General features: G+C 42.7%; 2 protein-coding genes across 19 annotated transcripts in view; one reads left to right on the plus strand and one right to left on the minus strand.

The window, feature by feature from the left end:
* MAP7D3 (MAP7 domain containing 3) overlaps positions 1-8740 on the plus strand; it is a 57023-nt gene extending 48283 nt beyond the window's left edge. For all 14 annotated transcript variants that reach the window (XM_083159493.1, XM_083159494.1, XM_083159495.1 and 11 more), the window contains 5 exons: positions 416-469; positions 4145-4199; positions 5271-5475; positions 5570-5853; positions 6762-8740. In XM_083159493.1, the coding sequence (XP_083015619.1) occupies positions 416-469; positions 4145-4199; positions 5271-5475; positions 5570-5853; positions 6762-6769 (606 nt within the window). In that variant the 3' untranslated portion in view covers positions 6770-8740. The remainder of the gene's footprint in view (positions 1-415; positions 470-4144; positions 4200-5270; positions 5476-5569; positions 5854-6761) is intronic.
* Positions 8741-16645: 7905 nt separating this feature from the next.
* The window catches only part of FHL1 (four and a half LIM domains 1), a 90742-nt gene continuing 84023 nt past the window's right edge, over positions 16646-23364 (minus strand). For all 5 annotated transcript variants that reach the window (XM_083159510.1, XM_083159509.1, XM_083159511.1 and 2 more), the window contains 3 exons: positions 22467-22636; positions 21378-21564; positions 16646-17114 (listed from right to left, as the gene is read on the minus strand). In XM_083159510.1, coding sequence (XP_083015636.1) covers positions 16960-17114; positions 21378-21564; positions 22467-22636 — 512 coding nt within the window. In that variant the 3' untranslated portion in view covers positions 16646-16959. The remainder of the gene's footprint in view (positions 17115-21377; positions 21565-22466; positions 22637-23364) is intronic.

Below are 23364 nucleotides of genomic sequence, written 5' to 3' on the forward strand. Positions count from 1 at the left end.
TAAAAAGATGTCGAATGCAAAATGGTGAATCATGGCAAAAATCAGGCAGAAAGCAATTCGCCATCCTAGCATTGAAAACACTCTCGTCGAATCCCCGTGTAAACCCCATTGAAATACACCAGCGAATTGCAGCGAAAAAACTGTGAATCTGGAGCATTGAATACTGGCCACAGTTGTATTAAACTTAGGTGTAATGTAACTCTAAATATGAACATTACTGATACCTTAGTGCATATTCACAAAGTGATAGTAGTAGGATTTGGACATTTGGACATTTATTTCTGTATGTGAATAAGGCATACAACACAGACAACTTCTAAACCATTATTGAACATCAGATTATAACCTGTTTTATGTGTTTAATATTTTTATGTCCTTTTCAATTGACCTATTTTTTTTTTTATTTTTTTTTAAGAGAATTGACGAAATAATGAAAAGAACCAGAAAGACTGACCAGATGGATGCCAAAGTAGGTGATCTATCTGGGTGCCTTGTACTCACACCCTGTGTGTTTCCTAACTTACCTATAAAATAGACAAAATTGGCAGATTGTATTTCTTTCGGGTACTTGTTTCCTAGCACGGCCACAATCTTAAGTAATCGTGTCCCTTAATTAAGGGACACGATTACCCCGATGGACCCGATTTCTTTTGAAATCAGGTCCATTTTGCCGGCTAGGAAACAAAAATCGGGGGCATCGCGTCGGTCGGGACCATTAACATTGGTCCCGACGCGACCGACGCGATGCCCCCGATATTTGCATTGACTTCAATGTTAAAAAAATTTTTAACATTGAAATCTTGTCGTGAACGGTAAAATATCGGGGGCATCGCGTCGGTCGGGACCATTAACATTGGTCCCGACGCGATGCACCCGATTTTTACATAGGATTCAATGTTAAAAAAATTTTTAACATTGAAATGGTGTAAAAATGTAAAAAAATGTGAAATGGGTCAATATGACCCATTTGACATTATAAATGTCCCCGTCGTCGCCCCACGATAGACGCCAACCCGAAGCGTGGCGAGCGCAGCGAGCCCGCGAGGGGCGGCGGTACGCGTCCTCCGACCTTTTCATGCCCTACTATCCACTAGGGCGTGGAGTGAGAATAGAATAGTGTGGCGAGCGCAGCGAGCCACCGAGCCCGAAGCGTGGCGAGCGCAGCGAGCCCCGCGAGGGGACGCGGATACCTTCACAGGTAAACGCGTCCCTTCGCGGGCTTCACAGGTGTCCGTGGCGACGCGGACACCTGTGAAGCCCGCGAAGGGACGCGATTACCTGTGAAGGTATCCGCGTCCCCTCGCGGGGCTCGCTGCGCTCGCCACGCTTCGGGCTCGGTGGCTCGCTGCGCTCGCCACACTATTCTATTCTCACTCCACGCCCTAGTGGATAGTAGGGCATGAAAAGGTCGGAGGACGCGTACCGCCGCCCCTCGCGGGCTCGCTGCGCTCGACACGCTTCGGGTTGCCGTCTATCGTGGGGCGCTGTGTACGCGCTTCAATTTGGGGGGGTTTGGAATTTTTTTCATTCAATCCAATGTAAAATTGGGTCCCAGGGACCCAATTTACATTGGATTTAATGAAAAAATCGGGTCAAAAATTGGTCGGTCGCGTCGATCGCATCGCATGCGACCAAATCGCATGCAATGCGATCGACCCGATTTTTTTCAGCACGACCACCCCGATCTTAATCGGTGTGGCCGTGCTAGGAAACAAGTACCTTTCTTTCCTTTCACTCCAAACACCTCTGCCTTCTATCTCTTCAGCCAGTGTATATATATATATATATATATATATATATATATATATATATATATATATATATATATATATATATATATATATATATATATATATATATATATATATATATATATATATTGATCCTGATGACAATTTTGCCTCTAAAATTGAAACGTTGACCACAAGCTGACTTCGTGTGTCTTATTATGCTGAGAGTGCCGCACCACACCTACTTTAACCAGCAGTATTATTCACATTTAACTATCTCCAAAATATGTTGTTTCTCAGCATAAGGCGCTACAAAGTGTTTGAACTATGCCCCTGTGATTTCCCACCTTTACTATTGCAATAACCTCTGTGGCCTACCAATCACAGTACTTATACCCATATCAGTGACTCATAAATGCTGATGGTAGATTTACATTTTCAGTTGGCTGCTCCTGAGGCCAATTCCTTCATTAATTCTGATCATTGTAATAATCCAGAGTTCTGAGGCTTTCTGACGTTTTACCAAATTTCTTCATAGATGCAAATAGTCCCCTGCTGCAATGTGATCTTCCAATGCTTACTCATGCCATACACTATGGCAAGTCGTCTCACGTATAGCTCCCCTGTTATTCCTATGGCTATTGTATTTATAAGGCCCAGTGCTGTACATTAAGGGTATCATGGCATGTCGTAAATTTATATACAGTAATAAATGTAAAATTGTCTGCCCAAACAATTTTCCAATCTAAGAGATGGGGGACCACCATAAAGTAGCAGAATAACAATTGTAGATGGGGAAGTATTTACAGCAGCATTATCCGCTATCGATTTATACAGCAGTCCTTGACGCCTGCCAATTGTTTGCAGCTCCTTGTGGTGCGGTATGATTGGAGTAAGGGCATGACACTTAAACCATCCATTATAGAAATCCATCCACCCACTCATGACCGTGTTACACAGTTTATCCAAACTTAGCATCTTTCCAGCATCCTGGTTTAGATGAGGCTTTTGGGCTTCATGGGAGTAGTCCATTTTTTTTTATTTTTTTTTTAATAAGCCAGTCTTCCAGCTAGAACCAAAGCCATTATATTTATTTGGTAGCAGCTATTGCCCCAAGGGAGACAGTGGGAATATGGATAGCGACAGCTATTGGTTTATTGTCGCTAGTCCATGTACCCATGTCAACCCCGGGGGTGGCAAGCCAAAATGCGTGAAAAGTCACCCGGCTAAGTGCTCAAACGGGACTTTACACATACTGTAGCACGCATTTGTTTGGCCGAGTTTAGCCGATATGCACAGCTAAACCCATCCATAATGAGCGTGGTATGCCCAATAAAATAAATAATTTGAATATTGCCCTGTGATTTTCCTTCACCCTAGACAGGAGTTTGGGCATCATTAAACCGTTTAACCAATACGCACCACTTTATCCAGCAGGTGGTGGTGCATCATGGAGCCTCCATGAGTCCATGTGCACTGCACACCTTCAGTCTTTATATGACTACATGGTCTATTCATGTATAGCAGTAGGCCAATAAAACATAGGGCGGTATTCAATGAGGATTTTGGCGATGTGCAGCGAATCCTGTTTATGATTCGCTGCACATTCGCCACTGGTCGCCGCGTTCCGGGGCCTCGCCGGTATTCAACGAGTCAGGGGCTCGCTGCCCCTGACCGGCGAATTTTAACTCCTGCGGCGATGCCGCAGGGAGCCTGAGGACGGCGGCAGGCAGGGAGATGGAAGTCTCCCTGCCTGCCCCAGAACATTTGTGGGGGGGAGGTGGGCTCCCCGGGTGCCAGGCAGCACAGGCTGCCCCCCCGGGGGTGCCAGCAGGGGACCGGGTATATTCACTACACCCGATCATGCATATGTAATGATCGGGTGAAGTGAAATATATGAATATCTAATGAGCGGCTCGGCATCGGCCCCCTGCTGGCTGGTCTGTGTAAAAAAAAAATTAAATTTTTTTTTTTTTTTTTTTTATTAAATATATATATTCATGTGCTTACAGCACATGAATAAAAATAGCATGCCCCTCCTCAGAATAAAATTCCTGATTTTTTTGACACCAAATGTAAAAAACACAACACTTTATTTTAAAAGTTCACATTCCACTTCTCCATAAAAAGATAGCGATTGCTACTCGGTGAATCATGGCGAAAAAAACCTTGAAATGTATTCGCCATCTGGTCATTGAATAGGGTGATTCACCGTTTTAGTCAAAAATTCGCCTTACAGCACAAAATCGCCATAAAAACATGGCGAATCAGCCTCATTGAATACCGCCCATAGAATAAGGTTGGAGAATGTGACTAACCATACATTTTTGTCATTGTGACTAATGTTTATAGTAAGAAAAATATATATTCCATCCATATTGTAGTTCATGTTATCAATGCTTCTTGTTTGGAAGGGTGAAGACCGATCTGAAGAGGATGACGATATCAGTCTAGAAAAGGACCTGCATGGTAGGCCGCAATTGTGTCCTTGGGCAGATGCTGCATTAAAGCGCGTTTTGGAGCTTCTCCAAGTGTGCGCACAATTCTAGTGTGTATTGTGCCTAGTGTGAGGGCTCCGGTCGACAGTTAATAGGTCAACCACTATTGATTGATAGGGAATAGGTTCGACACATGAAAACAGTTGACATGCACAAAACATCAAAGTGTTATGGGGCACCAAGCCTAAAGCATGGCGAGCACAGCCATACACTAATTTAAGGGTACATGGTGATATATGGTGACAGACATAAAATACCATGAAAGGCTTGTGTCGACCATTTCAATGTAAGCCTTTTATCTATGTTGACCATGGACTGGGCAGGCTTGGCTGGGATCACTTGCAATACTGTATATTGTATGCGAAAGAACTGCATGCGATATAGGCCGTGCGATCCTGCCGCCCGGGCGGCAGAAGGGGGATTGCGTGCGACTTCTCTGAGAGGAGAAGTTGTACAAGTGAGTGCCCAGCTTAAGACGTGTGCACAACCTTTGGTCTGAAAGCTGCATTGGAAGTTGTCTAATTGCAGCTCCTCCAAATGACAACTGCGAAAATATGTCATATGTACTGTAGGGAAAGAGGCAGGCTGACTGTACTCTGCAATACCAATCAACACTGTTAACAATCAGCTACTAATTATGGGGTATATTAAGATATAATTTATAATACTAAAAATAACTATTCCGATCGAGATAAACTGAGTGGGTTATCACAACTGGATTATTATTAGCTAATAGATCTGATGCTAATTCTAATTTACAGCTAAAAGAAATCCGTACCGATTTATAATCTGATGACCTCTAACAGCAGGACTCTACCTCTAACAAACCGTGCATTGGCACTATCCTTTGCAAAATGAGAATTGGTCATTGTTCACTGCAGATGAGCAATATACGCATGGATTGTGATAGAGGAATGTAACTAGGTTTTTAGGTCTATTTATCTGAGCTAACTAGTGATATTGATATTTGTCTACATATAATTCCAATTTTAAATGACTATGCAGTATGCTTATAAACTGTGTCAATGTTAATCATTTTCAGGAGCAGTAAATGGGGTTGATCTGTGTGACGATACTGATGATCCTGGGGATTTAGAAGAAACACCTGCTCCCATTTCCCCACATCCTGTGTCCCAGGATACGGCAGTGGTGACTGGGAATGAATTATTTATTAATGGGGACAGGCCAGACATTGATCAGGAACTTAATGGACACTCTTCAGAAGCTGCACCTGCACAAGAATCCAGGTCAGTGTAGACAAGGCTCTACAGTAATATTTGTGCAATTTGTGAGCATTTGCTTTTTAAACTGTTTTTCTAATTCACATAACTCCAATTACAGTCAGATGACCAATGATACCGCAATATTGAGCCAAGATCAATTGCATCTTAATGAAGATGATAGAACAGGAGATAGCGTATCACATTTAAATGGGAAATCTGGAACATGGACATTTGAGGAAATTATTCATTTGGGAATCCATTCCAAGACAACCAGTTTGTCGGACTCCATCACTACGGACAGCTGTAATCAGGACCTCCTAGAACCTGATACAGTCCCCCCAAAGTTAGCTTTTGAAGAAGGACGAGTCAGTTCTTTGTCGACAACCATCGAGTCTGCTGCAGGTACATTGTATATAATGTATATATGGCTGATAAAATAATACATATAGGATTAAACCTAAGAAAGTATTTATCACTACTGTGTTGTGAATGCTCGTGTGATTATGTGTCAGTAAAACGACAACATCTACAGCTTAGCAGAAGTGGGCTCAGATGACTTAGTTAGGAGAAGGTAAACAAGGCTTCCACTCAGATGTCTCCTTCCTTAATAAGGACTGTTCCCTGCATGTATATTTAGAGTTTGTCCCCATATCTTACATCACAAGCCAGGACTAGGCGGGCAGGGTGGTGGGCACGAGTCTGGTATTATGTAGAATGTTTACCTACCAGAAGTATGCCCTGAAATCTCCATGTGATTGATCTCTGCAATGTCTGTCAGATACCTATAATCTGGTACCGCTTGTGGGCTATTGATCTGCACCTCCATCAATCCAGAAAAAAAAAAAAACTTCTGCATGTGTTAATACCCCTACACACCAGGACGATTGGCCTCCAATCCCACTTACAGTACATGTCAAATTGGAGATTTTACCTACTGCAGTAAAGATTCATAAATCCAACTTCTGATGGGGTACCAATCATGTGCAGATAATATGTTTGTATCTCTGATCCAATCGTCTAACGACCATCGCATCGCGATCGTTGGACACTTATGCACCGTTTTTAACAAATTGCGAGCCTGGGAGCTCCCGGAAAGTTCAAGGGAAGTCGCTTAATGATTGTCACATGATCGTAGTTGTTCTGGTGTGTACCCAGTAGTAGAGTCTCTTATATCAGCTACATGATGGCCTAATCCCCACAATGTTGTCACTAGTTCAGTACACTTTAACTACAAGCTCAATAGTTTGAAGTTTGTCATTTTTGTTTGTGTAATTAACATTTTTCTAAATCCTTCTCTCCTCTGTCCCCAGAGATGTGACCTCTCCGCAGCCATGGGGCTATGATTGCACTTCGCTCTCCAGTATTTAATAAAGCGCTGAAGCCTTGTTGTTAAAAAGCTGCTATTTCAACATATTACTTAAATGCAAGATCACCTGGCAACAGAAGACACGGACGTTACAATTGACATCCCTTCAGGGATATGTTGGCGATATCACTAGTTGTTGTGTTAGGCAGTCACACAGGGTCTCAGACATTTAGATAACATTTTGTTACTTCTAACGTTGACAGAACGGTTTGCCCTGACGATACAATTAATACTCTGAGTAAACCGTATATATGTTAATAATAGTTATATTTAGAGCTGTTAAGAAGTTGATAACATTTTCAGCAGTGGGTCAGGTTTTTTTTTTTTTTTAGATACTCAATGAATTTCACCCAGAATACAGTAAGAATACACCATGGCTAATACTATGACAAATTAATGTTCAGTAAACTGGACCATACGTTTACACAGAGTGAAGGCGGCCATTTTGTGGGATGAACTAAACTCTATTCAACCAATGAATTCCCTATTGAGGAATGAGGCACTAGCTGTATGACTAGTTCCTTGTGAATTGATGGCCTGCATCCTCATGGGTATCGGCTTTGCCCATGAAATGACGGCCTTTCTTGTGTATAAGTGACTGGTCTGCTTTAAGCGCCTCTCAACATTTGCTCTTTTCACAATTTTTTAAAACATTTCATTTTTTTTTTTTTTTCATTTATGTGTATTTAAGTTGCATATGTAAGTATTATTTTATTGTGTATATAAACAGCAGTATTAGACAACTACTTGATCCTTTAGGAGGTTTCTGTTGGTTTTGAAAACTAGTTTTTTACAGTGGTTTATTTCCGAGTGATGCCGCTGGGTTCCACCCGCAGCAGACAAATACATTTCATCTGATTGGTGCACCAGGCTCTACGTACAACATATCATTATATGAGTCAAGTGGGACGGTGTGTCCTCTGACTGACATCCTGGGTCAGTGAGAGCTGTTTACCAGCATTACCAGTCACTACCTCTAGAGTAACCAGTCTTATTTCCATTATTTTTTAAGCCCCACGTGGGATATGGATGTTATTGGTTCTGGAAAAGTTGCCAGGTAGCACAATATGGACATTGGTATAAATAAATTGCATGTTTGAGGATTGTTGAGAAATGAATATACACTTTGCTCAGGCAACAGTTCTATAGTTTCAGTCCTCAAGTGCCTTTAGCTAGACACGATTTACTGTTTTCAATGTTTTACACAAAGGTGCAACACAGAACAAAGTAGATTTACTTGGGTTTATGAATACACATGTAATATCTAAATTGCAGAATAGCGTTTTGCACCACTAGTTAGGCAAGATTAGTGGTTGCCAGTCCCCTCTGGCTGCTTACAGTGCACAATTTTCAATTTAATGTAGCAGGTTTCGTTTGGGTATATGTTTGACGGCAGGGATGGGAATTTATTTATTGAAGGCAGTGGAAGCAGCCATTTTGCAGGATGTTCAAATCCTCATTATTAATTATCTGTCCATCAATTGATCGTGATGCACAAAATGGCGGCACTAGTTCCTCGCAAGCTGATGACCTGTACTCTCAAACTTAATTCAGAATGTCTGCTTCCATTGTGTGTAGGCCATATGTACACTTTAAAGACACTCTCACGCTAATTTAATTGCTACAAACTTGTCTGGTTTTCATCATAACAGCACAGACTTGTCAAAATTTGTGTCTTGAAATATATATATATACATATTCCATCATCAGACTCCGCTTGGTAGAATTGGTCAGACAGAGCAGTGCCTTAGATAAATAAATATACATATGTATTTTTGTATGAACACTGTTTAATTCTAGCAGAGACAATCTAACCAGTAAATTGCTTATATTTTGTGTGCAACTGTTACATGTTCTATTCTTAGTTTACAGCTACTTATGTAAATATATATATGTGCACTGTTAAATAAACTTTATCAATTTAAAAAGTGCAATTTGTGGCCTGCTTGTCTTCAACTTATAAATAAATATAGAAACTCGGTGGGGGGGGGGGCTGTTTACTTTTATTTGTCAGATTTGTGCTAATCTGTTTAAAGCAGCAATCCCCCCCTCCCCTTATATACATGTTTGTCCCCCTAATGTCTGTGTCGACCTAGCCTATGTCGACCTAATGTCTGTGTCGACCTAGCCCAGGTCGACCTAATGTCTGTCGACCTAGATCCATGTCGACCTTGCTGAATGTTGACCTAGTGGTGTCAACCCAATGCTTGTCGACCTAGTTGTTGTAGACCAAACGATCCACACCCCTTCAAACATAGCAAATGTAAACGGGATCAGATTCTCCTCAGACACTATTTTGCAGAATGTTCGCTAAGCTAATCCATACTTTGCCTGTATTCATTCCTTTGCTGCTCTCACCTATTCTGTTCCCTCTCTGGCTGCAGTGTGAGCAGATAAATAACAGACATGCTGTGTTTTTAAGAGCGTCTATGACCCCATACTGGTATATAGTATACTTGCATTGCACAGTTATTTAGTAGTATATACAGTTTCCTATATTAACACTTGCATTCCCCATGTTCTATATTCTAGTAGTGTATACTATATCCTAGATTTAAACCTGCATTACATACTAAGGCTGGTATAAAAAAAAAATCACAAACTTTCCCTGTTTCTCCATTTTCACCTAAAAACGCATAGGTTCAGTGAAGCTTGTGTGTTTTTGCTAGAAACAGCCCTGTTTTTTGGGGATTTTGCTTTGCCTGAAACAAAGTCCCTGATAAGCTGTGTCTCGCCAATTGTAAACTGTATCTATTGAAAACACACAGGTTTTACTGCATCTTTAGGTGAAAATATATTTTGTTTTGGATGTGCAAATTGGATAGCTCGAGGGGGGGGGGGACATGTTGAAACATCAGGAAAAATTTTCGTTTTCTGCATCCAATCAGATGAGAGCGGCTCCATCTGTGTGTATGTATGTATATATACCATGAGGATGGTATGGATTTGGTTTGTGCTTTGATATCCTCCAGTCCACACTATGTTGATGCACCAGTTGAGTTTTGTTGCTTCTTATGGATATTGTTTTGGGGGGAGAAAAATTCAGAATTCTTTCTTTTTACAGCTAAGAGGGACTGCCATGGGCTCAAACATGGCGCTTTCTTATACTAATCTTATCTGAATTCATTTACTTTTACGTTCGCTATATTGATGATTTGTTTTTGGTGTGGACTGGAGGTGTTCAAATGCTTACCATCTTTATAGACGTCCTCAATGCCTTGGATACCACAATCAGGTTTACTTTATCGTTTAGTGAGACTATCATGTGTTGTTTGGTTTTTTGTGTTACTTGTGGAATTTATAATATTGCAACCATCATTTTTAGGAAACCTACTGATAAGAACTCATTGCTGTCATCTGACTGCTTTCATCCGTTGCCCCTTAGAGGCTTGCCATTGTCCCAATTATTACGTGTAGTAAGGATAACCTCCGACTTGGAGACTCTTGCACAGTCTTTGGACGACATGGGCACACGCTTTTTACAGCGTGGTTATGATCCAAAGGAAATGGAGGAAGCTGTTGTCTACTCTTTACAGGTGCCATGTGTAAAGACTTTTAACAAGAGACAGACAAACGGAGTCCAATAGACTAATTTTTTTACTCCATTGCTTCATCGCACATTCGTAAGACCATTATGTGCATATTGTACAACCGGATGCCACCATTGGGCAATATTGTCAGCTAGCACCCCTCTTTTGTTATAAGAGGAAACAGAACCTCAAGGATGTATTGACTAAGTCAGACATTGGACCGATCAGGAATGAAACGTGGCTACAACCTCAGAATGGGGTTTGTAAGTGCCCTGTCTGTGTGAACTGCCAGTTCCTATGTGTTGGTGAGATATTTGTTGACCCAAATTGGAAGGTAATGTGAAATAAGTCATCACTTAAATTGTGGCAGCTGTTTTATCATTTATTTTATCGTGTGTTCCTGTAATGTGTTTACATGGGAAAAACAATTGGTCTCCCCGAGCACATAGCAATCTACTGTTCCTCTATTAAGAAGGCGTAGTCTAGTGTAGGCAGTAGTACACCACCAAGCGCGAGACATTTTGCTACAGTTAAAAGCGCGACTTTTCCTTTATGTCTATTGATCATATTCCACCTTTTAAGACACGGAGGTGATTGCAATAATTACTCCAAGGGGAATGCCTCTGGATCCATAGCCTTAATTGCATCGCTCCAGAGGGCAACAAATATCAATCACTACATTGTTTTAAGTTTCACTGAACCGAATTGTGGTATCCTTGTTGAGTCTGATGTGTTTTATTGTGTTTCTACCTCTTGCTGCCCAATACCTTTTTGACATGCTAAACTTTTGATTTGTTGCATATATTGTCTGTTCCATGTGTCTTATGTATTTGTCCATGTATGTTGATTTTGTCATTTTACTAAATATGGTCACTTGACCAGCCCCTGAAATTAGAGATGACCACTCTGACCTATTATGATGTAACCCAGATTACAAGCAGTTACCTGTTTGTGGGACTATGTAACAGCAGTCCTGCTGCCGTTCCTTTATATATTACACTCGGGGATACTGTGTATTTTTGTGCTTTGTTGCGTAGCTAGGCAGTAACGCTATACCTGTACTGTTTTATTTGGACCTGGCTGCACTTCCAGTGTTTGATAGGTCTGCAGGGTTATTCAAAACCAATACAACAAATGTGAGTGTGGTGGTCAAATGGCGCAATTCTTAGAAGCTGCCGAGTGGTTCTAGTTTTTGTGGGTCCCTCAAAACCCTTCACCATCACCATAAAACCAAATGTTTAAAACATGACCTCTCTGGCGCTTCTTCCTGGGGTGGTACAGGTATCTCCCCCGTAAACAAATGACATAGAGGGGAAAAAAACAAAAATGCCAATAGTGAAGCAAGTTTTACAATTTCTCTCCCTCTTTAATGAACAATTAAAATACACTACAATAAAATTATTTCATAAAATCTCAAACAAGGCATAAATTGCTGTGTGCAGTCATGGACGTTTTCTTATATATATCCAGGTAGGACATGAGCTAATAATTACCGGATCCTTAGGGAACTGGTGATCAATCAGTTCCAGCGAGAGTATAACACACTTTCCACAGTAGTGTTAGCACTGAGTTCTTTTCCGGCATAAGCTGCTCACAGGGTCCTCCGTCCCGCGTCCGTCACCAGCATAGATACCATAGGTCTGCCAACAAACTTCACCAACGCGTTTCGTCCTGCATATAGGACTTTTTCAAGGTGTGCAGACATTGGGCAATAGTTCCGTTTAAATACCCTACCTCTGTATGCCAGCTGGACCTTAATCTAATCTACGATCTGCCGTTTTTTAATGTGATATTTTTCTCTTTTATGGGGATATGAATCACATCTCAAAATGACTGGCAATACGGGGCTGATATGGTGATGATAAAGGAACAAAATACCAGAGGTTGCTATGATAACTGAGAACGTTATGATAACTGAGAACGTGAAGTCCCAGCGCTCAGAAACAAAAGGCATGGCGTCCAGAATAACCATGGAAACCTGCATAATATGCAGGAAAGACCTCACCGGAAGTGACGTATCGGAACGAAGCTTCAATGATCAAATGGTATTATGGGATCACCATAGAAATTTTTATGAAGCGGAGTTGAATCAGCCACCGGATATGACGTATCGGGACCTGGCGTCCGGCTGCGTCAGGACGCCAGGGTCTCCATTGCAACCCGGCTCACACTAACGTGTGGGACTAACCCGGCTCACACTAACGTGTGGGACTGGAAGTCTGTATGCCAGCAAAGGATCATGGGAAAACGCTGATTAGGGTCTAGCTGGCATACAGAGGTAGGGTATTTAAACGGAACTATTGCCCAATGTCTGCACACCTTGAAAAAGTCCTATATACAGGACGAAACGCGTTGGTGAAGTTTGTTGGCAGACCTATGGTATCTATGCTGGTGACGGACGCGGGACGGAGGACCCTGTGAGCAGCTTATGCCGGAAAAGAACTCAGTGCTAACACTACTGTGGAAAGTGTGTTATACTCTCGCTGGAACTGATTGATCACCAGTTCCCTAAGGATCCGGTAATTATTAGCTCATGTCCTACCTGGATATATATAAGAAAACGTCCATGACTGCACACAGCAATTTATGCCTTGTTTGAGATTTTATGAATTTTTTCTATATTGTAGTGTATTGTAATTGTTCATTAAAGAGGGAGAGAAATTGTAAAACTTGCTTCACTATTGGCATTTTTGTTTTTTTCCCTCTATATGTCATTTGTTTACGGGGGAGATACCTGTACCACCCCAGGAAGAAGCGCCAGAGAGGTCATGTTTTAAACATTTGGTTTTATGCTGCAGGGTTATTGTTTTCCTTACACTCACCACACGCTTCCGCCGCCGTGCGGCCACTTCCTGTTAGTTTGAGCACCATGACAAGCGCCCATTGTTTCCAGTCTTCTCCACCCCCCCCCCCCCCCAAAAAAAGGCATACTTGCCTAACATTACGGAATGTTAATGCGCACAGAAATCAGTACAAGGAAGAAGTGGCAGCAAAGTAGGGAAGTATGCCTCAAGTGAAAGTATGGAAGTGAGGATCCCCATAGACATGTTTGATTTTTTGATAGGCAGACTTGGTGGCGCCCCCCAGAACCTGGCGCCTTAGGCAACTGCCTAATGGTAGAGCCAGCCCTGATCATTGTGCCTGTACTGAGTCAGTGTTGCCTATGACTAAGGTGCGATAGCACGTACCGACACAGCCTGGTGCTATGACTGTCTCTTGAGGGGATGATCCGTGTTATCCTTACTATGTCACTCCTGACGCTAAGTATCAGCTCTTCTATATTTTTTTTTTTACTTTTTGGTCTGATTGCACTTTATATGTCAATGAATATGCAATTTTTGTAATTATTTAAAAAAAATAATTACATTTGGTTTCCATAAAGCAGCGGTTCTCAAACTGTGGGTCCCGACCTTCTCAGCATGGGGTCACGACACCATGTTGTGACCATCAGGCTGATGACTTTTCTAATCTCAGCCAGTGATTCAAAGAGTCTGAAAAATCTGTTGAATTGTGTGATATTTTAGACCACTTGCATCATTTTGTGCCTCCACAATGCTGCCATGTATGTGCTGTCTGCTGGCTACACACATAATGTGATGACCTTCTGCGGTATTGTCTAATGGGGTCCCAGAGCAAAATAGTTTGAGGACCTCTGCCATAAAGGAAAGAAAGTTGATTTGGGGGTAATTGTTGTTTTTTTTTTTTTTTTTTTTTTTATCCTAAAAAATTGTATGTAATTATAGTACTAATTAAGCTAATTGGAAACTTCCAGTTGCCTTATTACTCATTAATGGGGGAATGTCCAAATGGTTCTGCACAGTATCCTGACATTTTAACCTTAAAAGAAGGATTTCTCTACTTTCGCTACTCTCCGAGTTTCTAATTGAATTACAAAATAAATATGCAGATAAAACGGCAACTCGCATCTCGCACCTAATTGGATTGAAGCCTTAATCTGTGACTTTATAGTCTGTTAGTGGAGTTTGGGCTCAGTGATCACAGTGTACCTCTTTGTGAGTCTGACTTCAAGCGCAGCTTAATGCATTTAAGAAGGAAAAAATCAAACTGTTTCATTTTTTATGTTTATTGATAAAAGCACCATCTCAGGATGTCAGAACCCTATGGAGATTTACTTTACATCACTTTTCCAGTGTCTTTTGGGGGTTTTGTTAGGAAAATATTGCTTTGCTTTAAAAGCAATTGTTCCATCTAGTAAATGTAATTCAAAGTGGATTAATAAATGTGTTTGGGAGAGAAGCTTTGAAAACTCGTATTAATACCCCAATAATTAAGTGTATGCTATGTTCCTGATTTCCGTTTCCTAGTGGTACACCAAACCGTTCTATGCAAAGCGCACCTGTTCTATCTTATGTAATGCTTGTTTTACGCTGTGCCACATGTGCTTAATATACACTGTCCTTCCCCTTACATAGATGTGCAGGCTGGCTGGATTACGGGTTCTGCAGAATGTGGCTTAGTGTATTTATTCATTGCTGTCATATACTTTCTCCCAAACACATGAAGCAGAAAACAATTGCGTGCAAATCTCTAGGGACAAAACCAATCAATTAAAGCATGTCAGGTTTGTTTTCTATACATTAGCCTTAAAGTACATGTGGGCAGCATGGTGGTGCAGTGGTTAGCATTACAGGTTTAAGGTTAGTTTAATTCACTATCAGGGCCATCTATACCTGTGGGGTTTGTATGATCTCCTACTTAGATTGTGACCAAACGAACCCTGCTGTGTACATGTGAGAGAATTTAGTAACCTCCTATGGGACAGGGTACAAATGACAAATATACTCTGCAGGGCTGTATAAATTGATGGCACCATATAAATGAATTATAGTTATTACTACTACGAGGTTAGCGTTTGGTAAAATACCGTATGTGCTACAAATGAAACTTTGGTACTTATGTAGTATCTGGGCTGCCGATTTCTAAATCGGGTCGGATCGGGAGATCGCATCGCATTGCATGCGACCATGCGATTCGATGCGATGCGATGACCCGATTTTTCCATAGGAATCAATGTTAAAATGGACTGAGTCCATTTTAACATGGAATTCAATGGGAAAAATGGGTCCTTTTCATACCCCTACTATCCAAGTGGGCATGGAGTTGGATATAAACCTGTGGCGAGCGTAGCGAGCCACCGAGCCCGAAGCGTGGCGAGCGAAGCGAGCCCCGCGAGGGGACGAATACCGTCCCCTCGCGGGGCTCGCTTCGCTCGCCACGCTTCGGGCTCGGTGGCTCGCTACGCTCGCCACAGGTTTATATCCAACTCCATGCCCACTTGGATAGTAGGGGTATGAAAAGGACCCATTTTTCCATAGGAATCATTTTAACATTGATTCCTATGGAAAAATCGGGTCATCGCATCCGATATCGCATCCGATATCGGATGCGATGCGATATCGCATCGCATCGCATCTGATTGTATGCCTTAACTTAAGGCATACAATCAAAAAATCGGCAGCCCAGATACTACATAAGTACCGAAACTTTATTATACAATGTATACATACCTCCACCTACTGGCAGAAGTAGGTACTGTTACATAGATTCATAAGATGAGCACTAGTCATTACTCAAACTAGAAGCAGATGTAGTTGGTACTGTAGTCAGAGACATGATGCAACATTTGCTATAAGTTTTCCAAAGCTTCCTATGGACTTGCATATGTTGAGGAGGTGCATTATTGCATTAAGAGGGGGATTGTTTGAGCCAAAATACATCTGTTCAGTAGCTGTGAGCTGCATACAAAATCAGGAGGGGTTGTGGTATGTGACTCCGACAGTCGGGATCCCGACTGCCCGGAGTCAGACAGCATGGCGAGCGCAAAAAAAAAGCCCCTTGCAGGCACGGTGGCTCGCTACGTGAGCCACCTATTCTATTTTCCCTCTATGGGGGTAGTGGACCCCCACGAGGGAAAATAGCGGGTGGCCGTCGGGCACCTGGCTGTCGGCGTTTTGACAGTCGGGATCCCGACGTCGGATAAATGACTGTCAGGATCCCGACTGTCGGGAACCTGTCCGGCACCCATCAGGAGGATAGTCCATGCTTTACATGTGCAGTCATTGCCTCATAAGATGGACTTTCCCTCCTTAATGTAAAGCTTATGGCTGGCGGTGTTTACATGTGGGTGTTCCTCTTATGTGCCCCCTATAGGCTATATTTACTTACTGTAACAAGGGTGCTGAGGGCACTAGCTGGGAACAGGTTTTGTTGGACAATAATAGTCCCTGTACTGTATTCCATAGAAGCCTCTTCTGCAAGCGTGCAAATATAAGTGTAATCCTGTTGTATAATGTTTAATGATTGTGTCTAATTCATAACATGCTAAATGGATCATACTACTGTCATAATTAGCTGTTTGCGAATACAATATTAAGCTTTCAGTATACCCATCATGCAGTTACCGTATGTTATACATAGTATTCCATTAACATTGTAGTCATTAAATTGATGCTTGAACAGACATTCGCATGCATAAAGCCTGTATATGTATTTATCTGTAATAGGGAACCAGAGCGCTATATGCTTACAGAACATGCATATGTTGTAGCTGCTGATAAATGTTTGGCACACAGGCGCTTGTGCTGTGCCGGGTTACAGCTTCTTGGCACAGTCAGGACAGTAAATCTGCTCATTCTGGCGTACAAAACGCTTGTTAGCCAGAGACAGGGAGCACTTCTTGCAAGTGAAACAGTATTCGTGCCAGGAATGCCCTTCATAGTTCACGACGTTGGATCCCTTTCCAAACCCTGTTGAAGAAGAGAATAGTGTGGGTACAATTTTTTTTCTAACACTTGAAATATGTCTATGTAGGGTTAATGGGACAGTACTAGATTTGTGGCAGGTCCTGCACAGACATGGTCATGATGGGTTATCATTAGCTAGATTGGGGAGGGATATACAGAACATCTTCAGCAATACGTATAATAGAGCCTGTAACTTTATACATATCTATACCCTGGATCTAATAAATGCCCTAACTGATGCCTTTTTTCAGCTGATAAAAAAACAGCCTCATCGCAATTAATGACTAATGGTCATTCTCACGGAATCCAATTTTTATTAGCTGAAAATGGACCCATTACCCCTCCAAAAACACATGGAATCCGGGATAAGACCCGTTACTATGTGGATATCGAAGCATAATACCCAATAGGTGCGGCTACCAGGGAAGAGAACATTGCATCGGGGCTAATAGGATAGCCTGCGGTAAAACTATTAGCAGTGTTAAAGTACTGGTACAATTAGAATACCCCGTTAAGTTCAAAGTTGTAAATGTATTACCTGTCCTTTTGGCACTGCATGCTATTCTACAGACTAGGGCCCTTATTCTGGTTCACTTGCAAAGGCAAATTCCTTCTCAAATGGACAAAACCATGTGCATCGCGGGGGGGGGGGGGGCAGATGTGACATGTGCAGAGAGATGTAGATTTGGGTGAGTTATTTTTTTTCTGTGTAGGGTAAATACTGGCTGCTTTAGTTTTACACTGCAATATAGATCTCACTTTGAAGTAAAACCCCACCCAACTCTAATTCTCTCTCTGCACAAGTTACATCTGCCCCACCTGCAGTGCACATGGTTTTGTCCATTTGAAAAGGAATTTGCCTTTGCGAGTGAAGCAGAATAAGGGCCTAGTTGGAGACACCAGAGCAGTAGAAAGTACAATCTACATAGATATTTTCTAAAGCCACACATTTACATACATACTACTATTAGCAATGGGGCATGACATAGGTCTATTGTTAAATGCAACATGAAAACCATATGCTGCAGACATCATCTCTTTATCCCAGAAAATACTAAATGTACAGCACCTTCTGACCATGCCTTTTGGCAGCTTTGGTTTTCACCAATACCGGGGACACAGTACAAACTGCCCAATTCAGAGTTTATCGCTGATCTGCAAATGACTGTGAGTAGTTAGCCACTGCCCTGTATTGAGGGTGAATTGCGAAAAATTCGCTAACCAGTTTCCTGCCGCACGTCCATACACGTATCACTCCTGCCGCACGTCCATACACGTATCACTCCTGCCGCACGTCCATACACGTATCACTCCTGCCGCACGTCCATACACGTATCACTCCTGCCGCACGTCCATACACGTATCACTCCTGCCGCACGTCCATACACGTATCACTCCTGCCGCACGTCCATACACGTATCACTCCTGCCGCACGTCCATACACGTATCACTCCTGCCGCACGTCCATACACGTATCACTCCTGCCGCACGTCCATACACGTATCACTCCTGCCGCACGTCCATACACGTATCACTCCTGCCGCACGTCCATACACGTATCACTCCTGCCGCACGTCCATACACGTATCACTCCTGCCGCACGTCCATACACGTATCACTCCTGCCGCACGTCCATACACGTATCACTCCAGCCGCACGTCCATACACGTATCACTCCAGCCGCACGTCCATACACGTATCACTCCTGCCGCACGTCCATACACGTATCACTCCTGCCGCACGTCCATACACGTATCACTCCTGCCGCACGTCCATACACGTATCACTCCCCATCAAATTATTTTCCCAGTCTGTGCCAATGTAAGTCTGCCCCTTCCACAAATCTGTGACAGAGACAGGCCATTTGAGGCCACAGCTAGTGTTACATACCTTCCCTTAAACCACCAGGGCACACCTGCGTTTTGTTTTTTCAGACACTCCCTAAAACCCTCTGGTTACCAGCCGCAAACAGCGACTTTGTCAGCAATTCCTTTACAATTTGATACTTTCGCTATTTTTGTTGCGATTTGGCATTGCGCATGAACAATCCGATCCATAAGCATGAGCAGTTGTTAGGCGATTGATTGGATTGTGAGTTTTCAAATCAGCGATCAATTCTGAATAACCCCAAGACAGTTGCTACTTTGTGACCTCCATAATGCATTCTTGGTTATACATAAATTCTGGAGTTCTCCCATATCTTCAACATACAAGAATTGGTTCCAATACCTGGATTAGTTTACGGCTATGGAGGATGTCTTATGTTCTGCTGATTAAACTTCCTGGTTTCACATGGTCTCCCTGATTATAATTTAAGTAATTTATTAATTATAAGACTCACATGTCTATATCCGTTTGGTACATAATTATTCCAAAAATCTGCAACACTTATTACCCGGCCTAAGTCATAATTTTTCCTGCATTGAGGTTTCCCAAAGTTTTCTTTGTTTGACTTGTTTTCCGTTCACTTTTTCTTTTTTTTAATTTTTCTCTTTCTCTTATTGCTTCTCTTTAAACCCTATGGTTATTCATGAATCAAACAAACATGTCATTTGTTTCCCTTTATTATAGGAATCTCACAGATTGTGGCTTTTGCACGATTTTGACTAACTGCACTATAGATTTAAGGAACAATTTGATACACTTCACAAAAGATTGGTCTATTCTATGATCTTCCTGCATGCAGGAAATATCACAGACTATTAACAGTCTGCGAGTACGCGCATTGTTAACAATTTGAACGACTGGTTGTTCCCATCGATCGGGAACACCCACATTGTCCTTCAAATGTTTCCGTGTGTATGGGGCTTTACACTATCTTGCTATTTGGCCCTAGGCCAAATCCATTGCACAGGAGAGATAGTCAAGATAGACTTGCCTGCATAGTCTATTTTTCCTATGCAATACTGACTAAACAAAGGTGCGCATGCAGCTGAACACTGATTCCGTCTAGCTTTTGATTACTCAAGATTGATAGTACCTTGTGTCCACAGCTTTAGATTGCTGTGTATCTGTAATGGAGTGACCGGTTTGCAAGTTATTTCTGCTCTTTATTTATTTCTATTAGAGAATAAAAATGTACAGTAAAAAAAAAAAATGGGACTGATGTATTAATGCTGTGAAGTGGAAGGTGATAATGCACCAGCCAATCCACTCCTAACAGGATACGGTCATTAGGTCTACACCAACTAGGTCAACAAGCATTGGGTCTACACCACTAGGTCGACAGGCAGCAAGGTTGACACAAGTATTAAGTTGACATGGGCTAGGTCGACAGTCAAAAGGTCGACATGGGGGTTTTCACTCTTTTTTGAGCCGACCGGCGGTATTTCATGCCCTACTATTCACTAGGGCGTGGATTGGTAAGGCCGATCGTGGGCTGTCCCCGAAGCATTGCGAGCGGATGCGGTGCACGGAAATGATTATTCATAAATGATTATTATGACATTTGGGTAAAAAAAAAAACAGTGAAAAACCCCATGTTGACCTTTTGACTGTCGACCTTGTCCATCTTGACCTATTGCTTATGTCGACCTAATGTCCTGTCGACCTAGACACATGTCAACCTTGCTGTCTGTCGACCTAGTAGTGTCGACCCAATGCTTGTCGACCTAGTTGGTATAGACCTAACAAGTAACAGGCTGGGTTTGAAAAAGGACAGTTAAGGTGGCCATACACTGTGATGTCTCGCAGCAATGTAAGACCACCCGATACCCCACTTGCTGCCTGGGACCTTCCCGGGCGGAAGGGACAATTTGTTGTGATGGATCGCATGCATCCCTGCCCGGCTCGCTGCCTAGAGGGAGGTCTAAGGTCGGGTGGCCAGCAGGTCCAAACAGCGACTCTGGTCCGATGCGCACAGGACCACGCATCGGACCTGAGGGGACATCAAACTCTCCCGATTTGACAGCCAGATTTGTTGAAATTGGCTCAGTGTATGGAGGCCTTTAGGAATGGATTAGTAGTGTGTTATCGCCTACTGTACATTTTATCACATCACCAGCCGCTGTCTTCACAGAATGATTTGGTCGTACGGAAAGTTTTTCTCACTTTAGGGGAAGATTCAATGTAAAACTCATGTTGACCATAAACTTGTCTTGAACTTTTGTTATTGTTGACCTTGGCTATGTGGATGAATTCAAGGTGTCGATCATTAGTGGCTGACCTAGACATGGTCTATCCACTGACCACATACTCACTACTCCCACCTCCTACATTAGTCCTTTAGACCTGTATGTCACAGACACCACACTAAATAAGGAGTACCTGTTATGGGGTTGTTACAGCCAGCACATTTCTTAGCTACAAAAGTTTTGTAGCAATCCACGCAGTAATAATGATCCTCAACAGCGGTGAAGCGCTGGCCAGACAGCTTCTTGCTGCAAGTTTCACACACAAAGCAGTCCCCGTGCCAGGGCTGATCTTGGTAGGTAATCCCTCCAGTAGTTATGGGCTATAAAACAAGCATATTGTTAACATGCTGAAGGAAATGTCTTGTGAAACTGCTAGGGAGCTCCTGTCATCATTGTGAAGACCAATAATGTCGGACACTATTTTACCCTACAAAACAATTACTACAACAGGACCAAGCTGGAACACTCGCTGAAAAATAACTCCCCAACTTACTCCTCCCCTTAGCTAGATCCCTGGGGCTACTCCAAACCTCTCACAGCCTGGAGCAAAAAGCAGGAGGGCCAATCAATCCACAATGAATATCCCACCTTTGATAGGTGCCCCTGTTCAACTCAGACATATGTCCTAGCTTTTATTTAAAATAGATTAGCCTGATGTTCTGATCAGTTAGACTATATATATCCCCTATATAATAAAATTCCAACACTGCTCCTCACCTCTGTGGTGCCGCAGATGAGCCCAGCAATGCGCACACACTTCTGCTCAGCATGACAGCCCCGACTCCCGGCAGTGCTGCTAGCCTCACCCTATGTGGTGCTGTCTTTCTCCCCTTACATACAGATCCCTGTGGGTGGCTTCACCTTCCCGGACAGTCTGCTCCTGCAGGGTGTTGTCCCATCTTCTGTCCTAGCATGGTCATGCTGAGCCTACTTTGGACATTGTTGGAACCACAGGGATGACTTCTCCAAGTGGTGCATCAGTGAAGAGAGACAAAGCCGGCTAGGACAGAAGATGGGAGAGAAGACTGCTTGGAAAGGTCAAGCTGTCCACGGGGATCTGGTTGTAAGCACTCATATTTTTATATTTGTTTGGTATCAATTTAGGGTGAGCTCTTTTCTCTGCAAATTGTGTTTTCCTGTTCTCCCCGGTTGGGACATGGACCTCAAAAATTAACAAAATAAAGGCCATGGAGAATGTTCGGTGACTAAATAAAATACTTACATTCTTGCATTTTACACAGTGCTTTGCAAATTTCTGCTCATGGCAGTTGACACAAAAGACATCCGTTCCTTTGGGAAAGAAACTGCCCGCCCCTATGGACTGCTTGCAGTTGCTGCATATAAAGCATTCCTCGTGCCAGGCGCTGCCCTTATATTCAACATTCTGCCCACCTGCAACAAAGGAACAAGAGTCAGAATTTAAAATGACCAAACTGGACTAAATAGACGAATTTGGCCCCAGCAGCCTAATCATTTATGGTGGCCCCGGTCAATGTATGGTCTGAAGATTATGGCATACACAAAGGCTTGGGACATTATTCGCCAGCATTTACAGATGTGTCCAGTAATCTGCTTGTCTGGAACAAAGGGATGTTGGACCATGCACAGCTATAGCCAATGCCCTTATGGTCGGCAATAATTGTTTGCTTGCAGATGATTATCTACAGATGTAGCAAGGTCAACCCTCATCGACATTGGGAATGCAAAGTATATTCCAAAGCATGACACAGCAAGAGATAGCCTATATATAACCAGCCACAATGTCATTATTACATCAGGCCTGATTCAGACCTGCCTTCAGAGTGTTTGGAACCCAGCGAGCAAGTTAATTCTGACCCACCGTACGCATGCCCCTGTGCACAGCTGTGAACGAGTACGCAGCCATGCACACATGGGGAAAGTCATTCACCATTTAATCATTTTTCCCTTTCTAGCAGCACTGAGTGAGTCAGGATTCCCCGGGAGCTGCGTAGGCCAGGGGGGAGGAGGCTGTTGATGGCATCTGCAGCAATCCTAACAGCCCACGAACACCTTCGTTTGTCCCAGAAAACACCAGCGGTACGCCCCCAAATGTCCGCAGGGTGTCAATCACCCTGTGAGCAGCAAGAGAAGTTGGATGG

Source organism: Crinia signifera, chromosome 9 (genome assembly GCF_055691185.1).
Source record: "Crinia signifera chromosome 9, ASM5569118v1, whole genome shotgun sequence".
In the NCBI taxonomy this organism is placed as follows: Eukaryota; Metazoa; Chordata; class Amphibia; order Anura; family Myobatrachidae; genus Crinia; species Crinia signifera.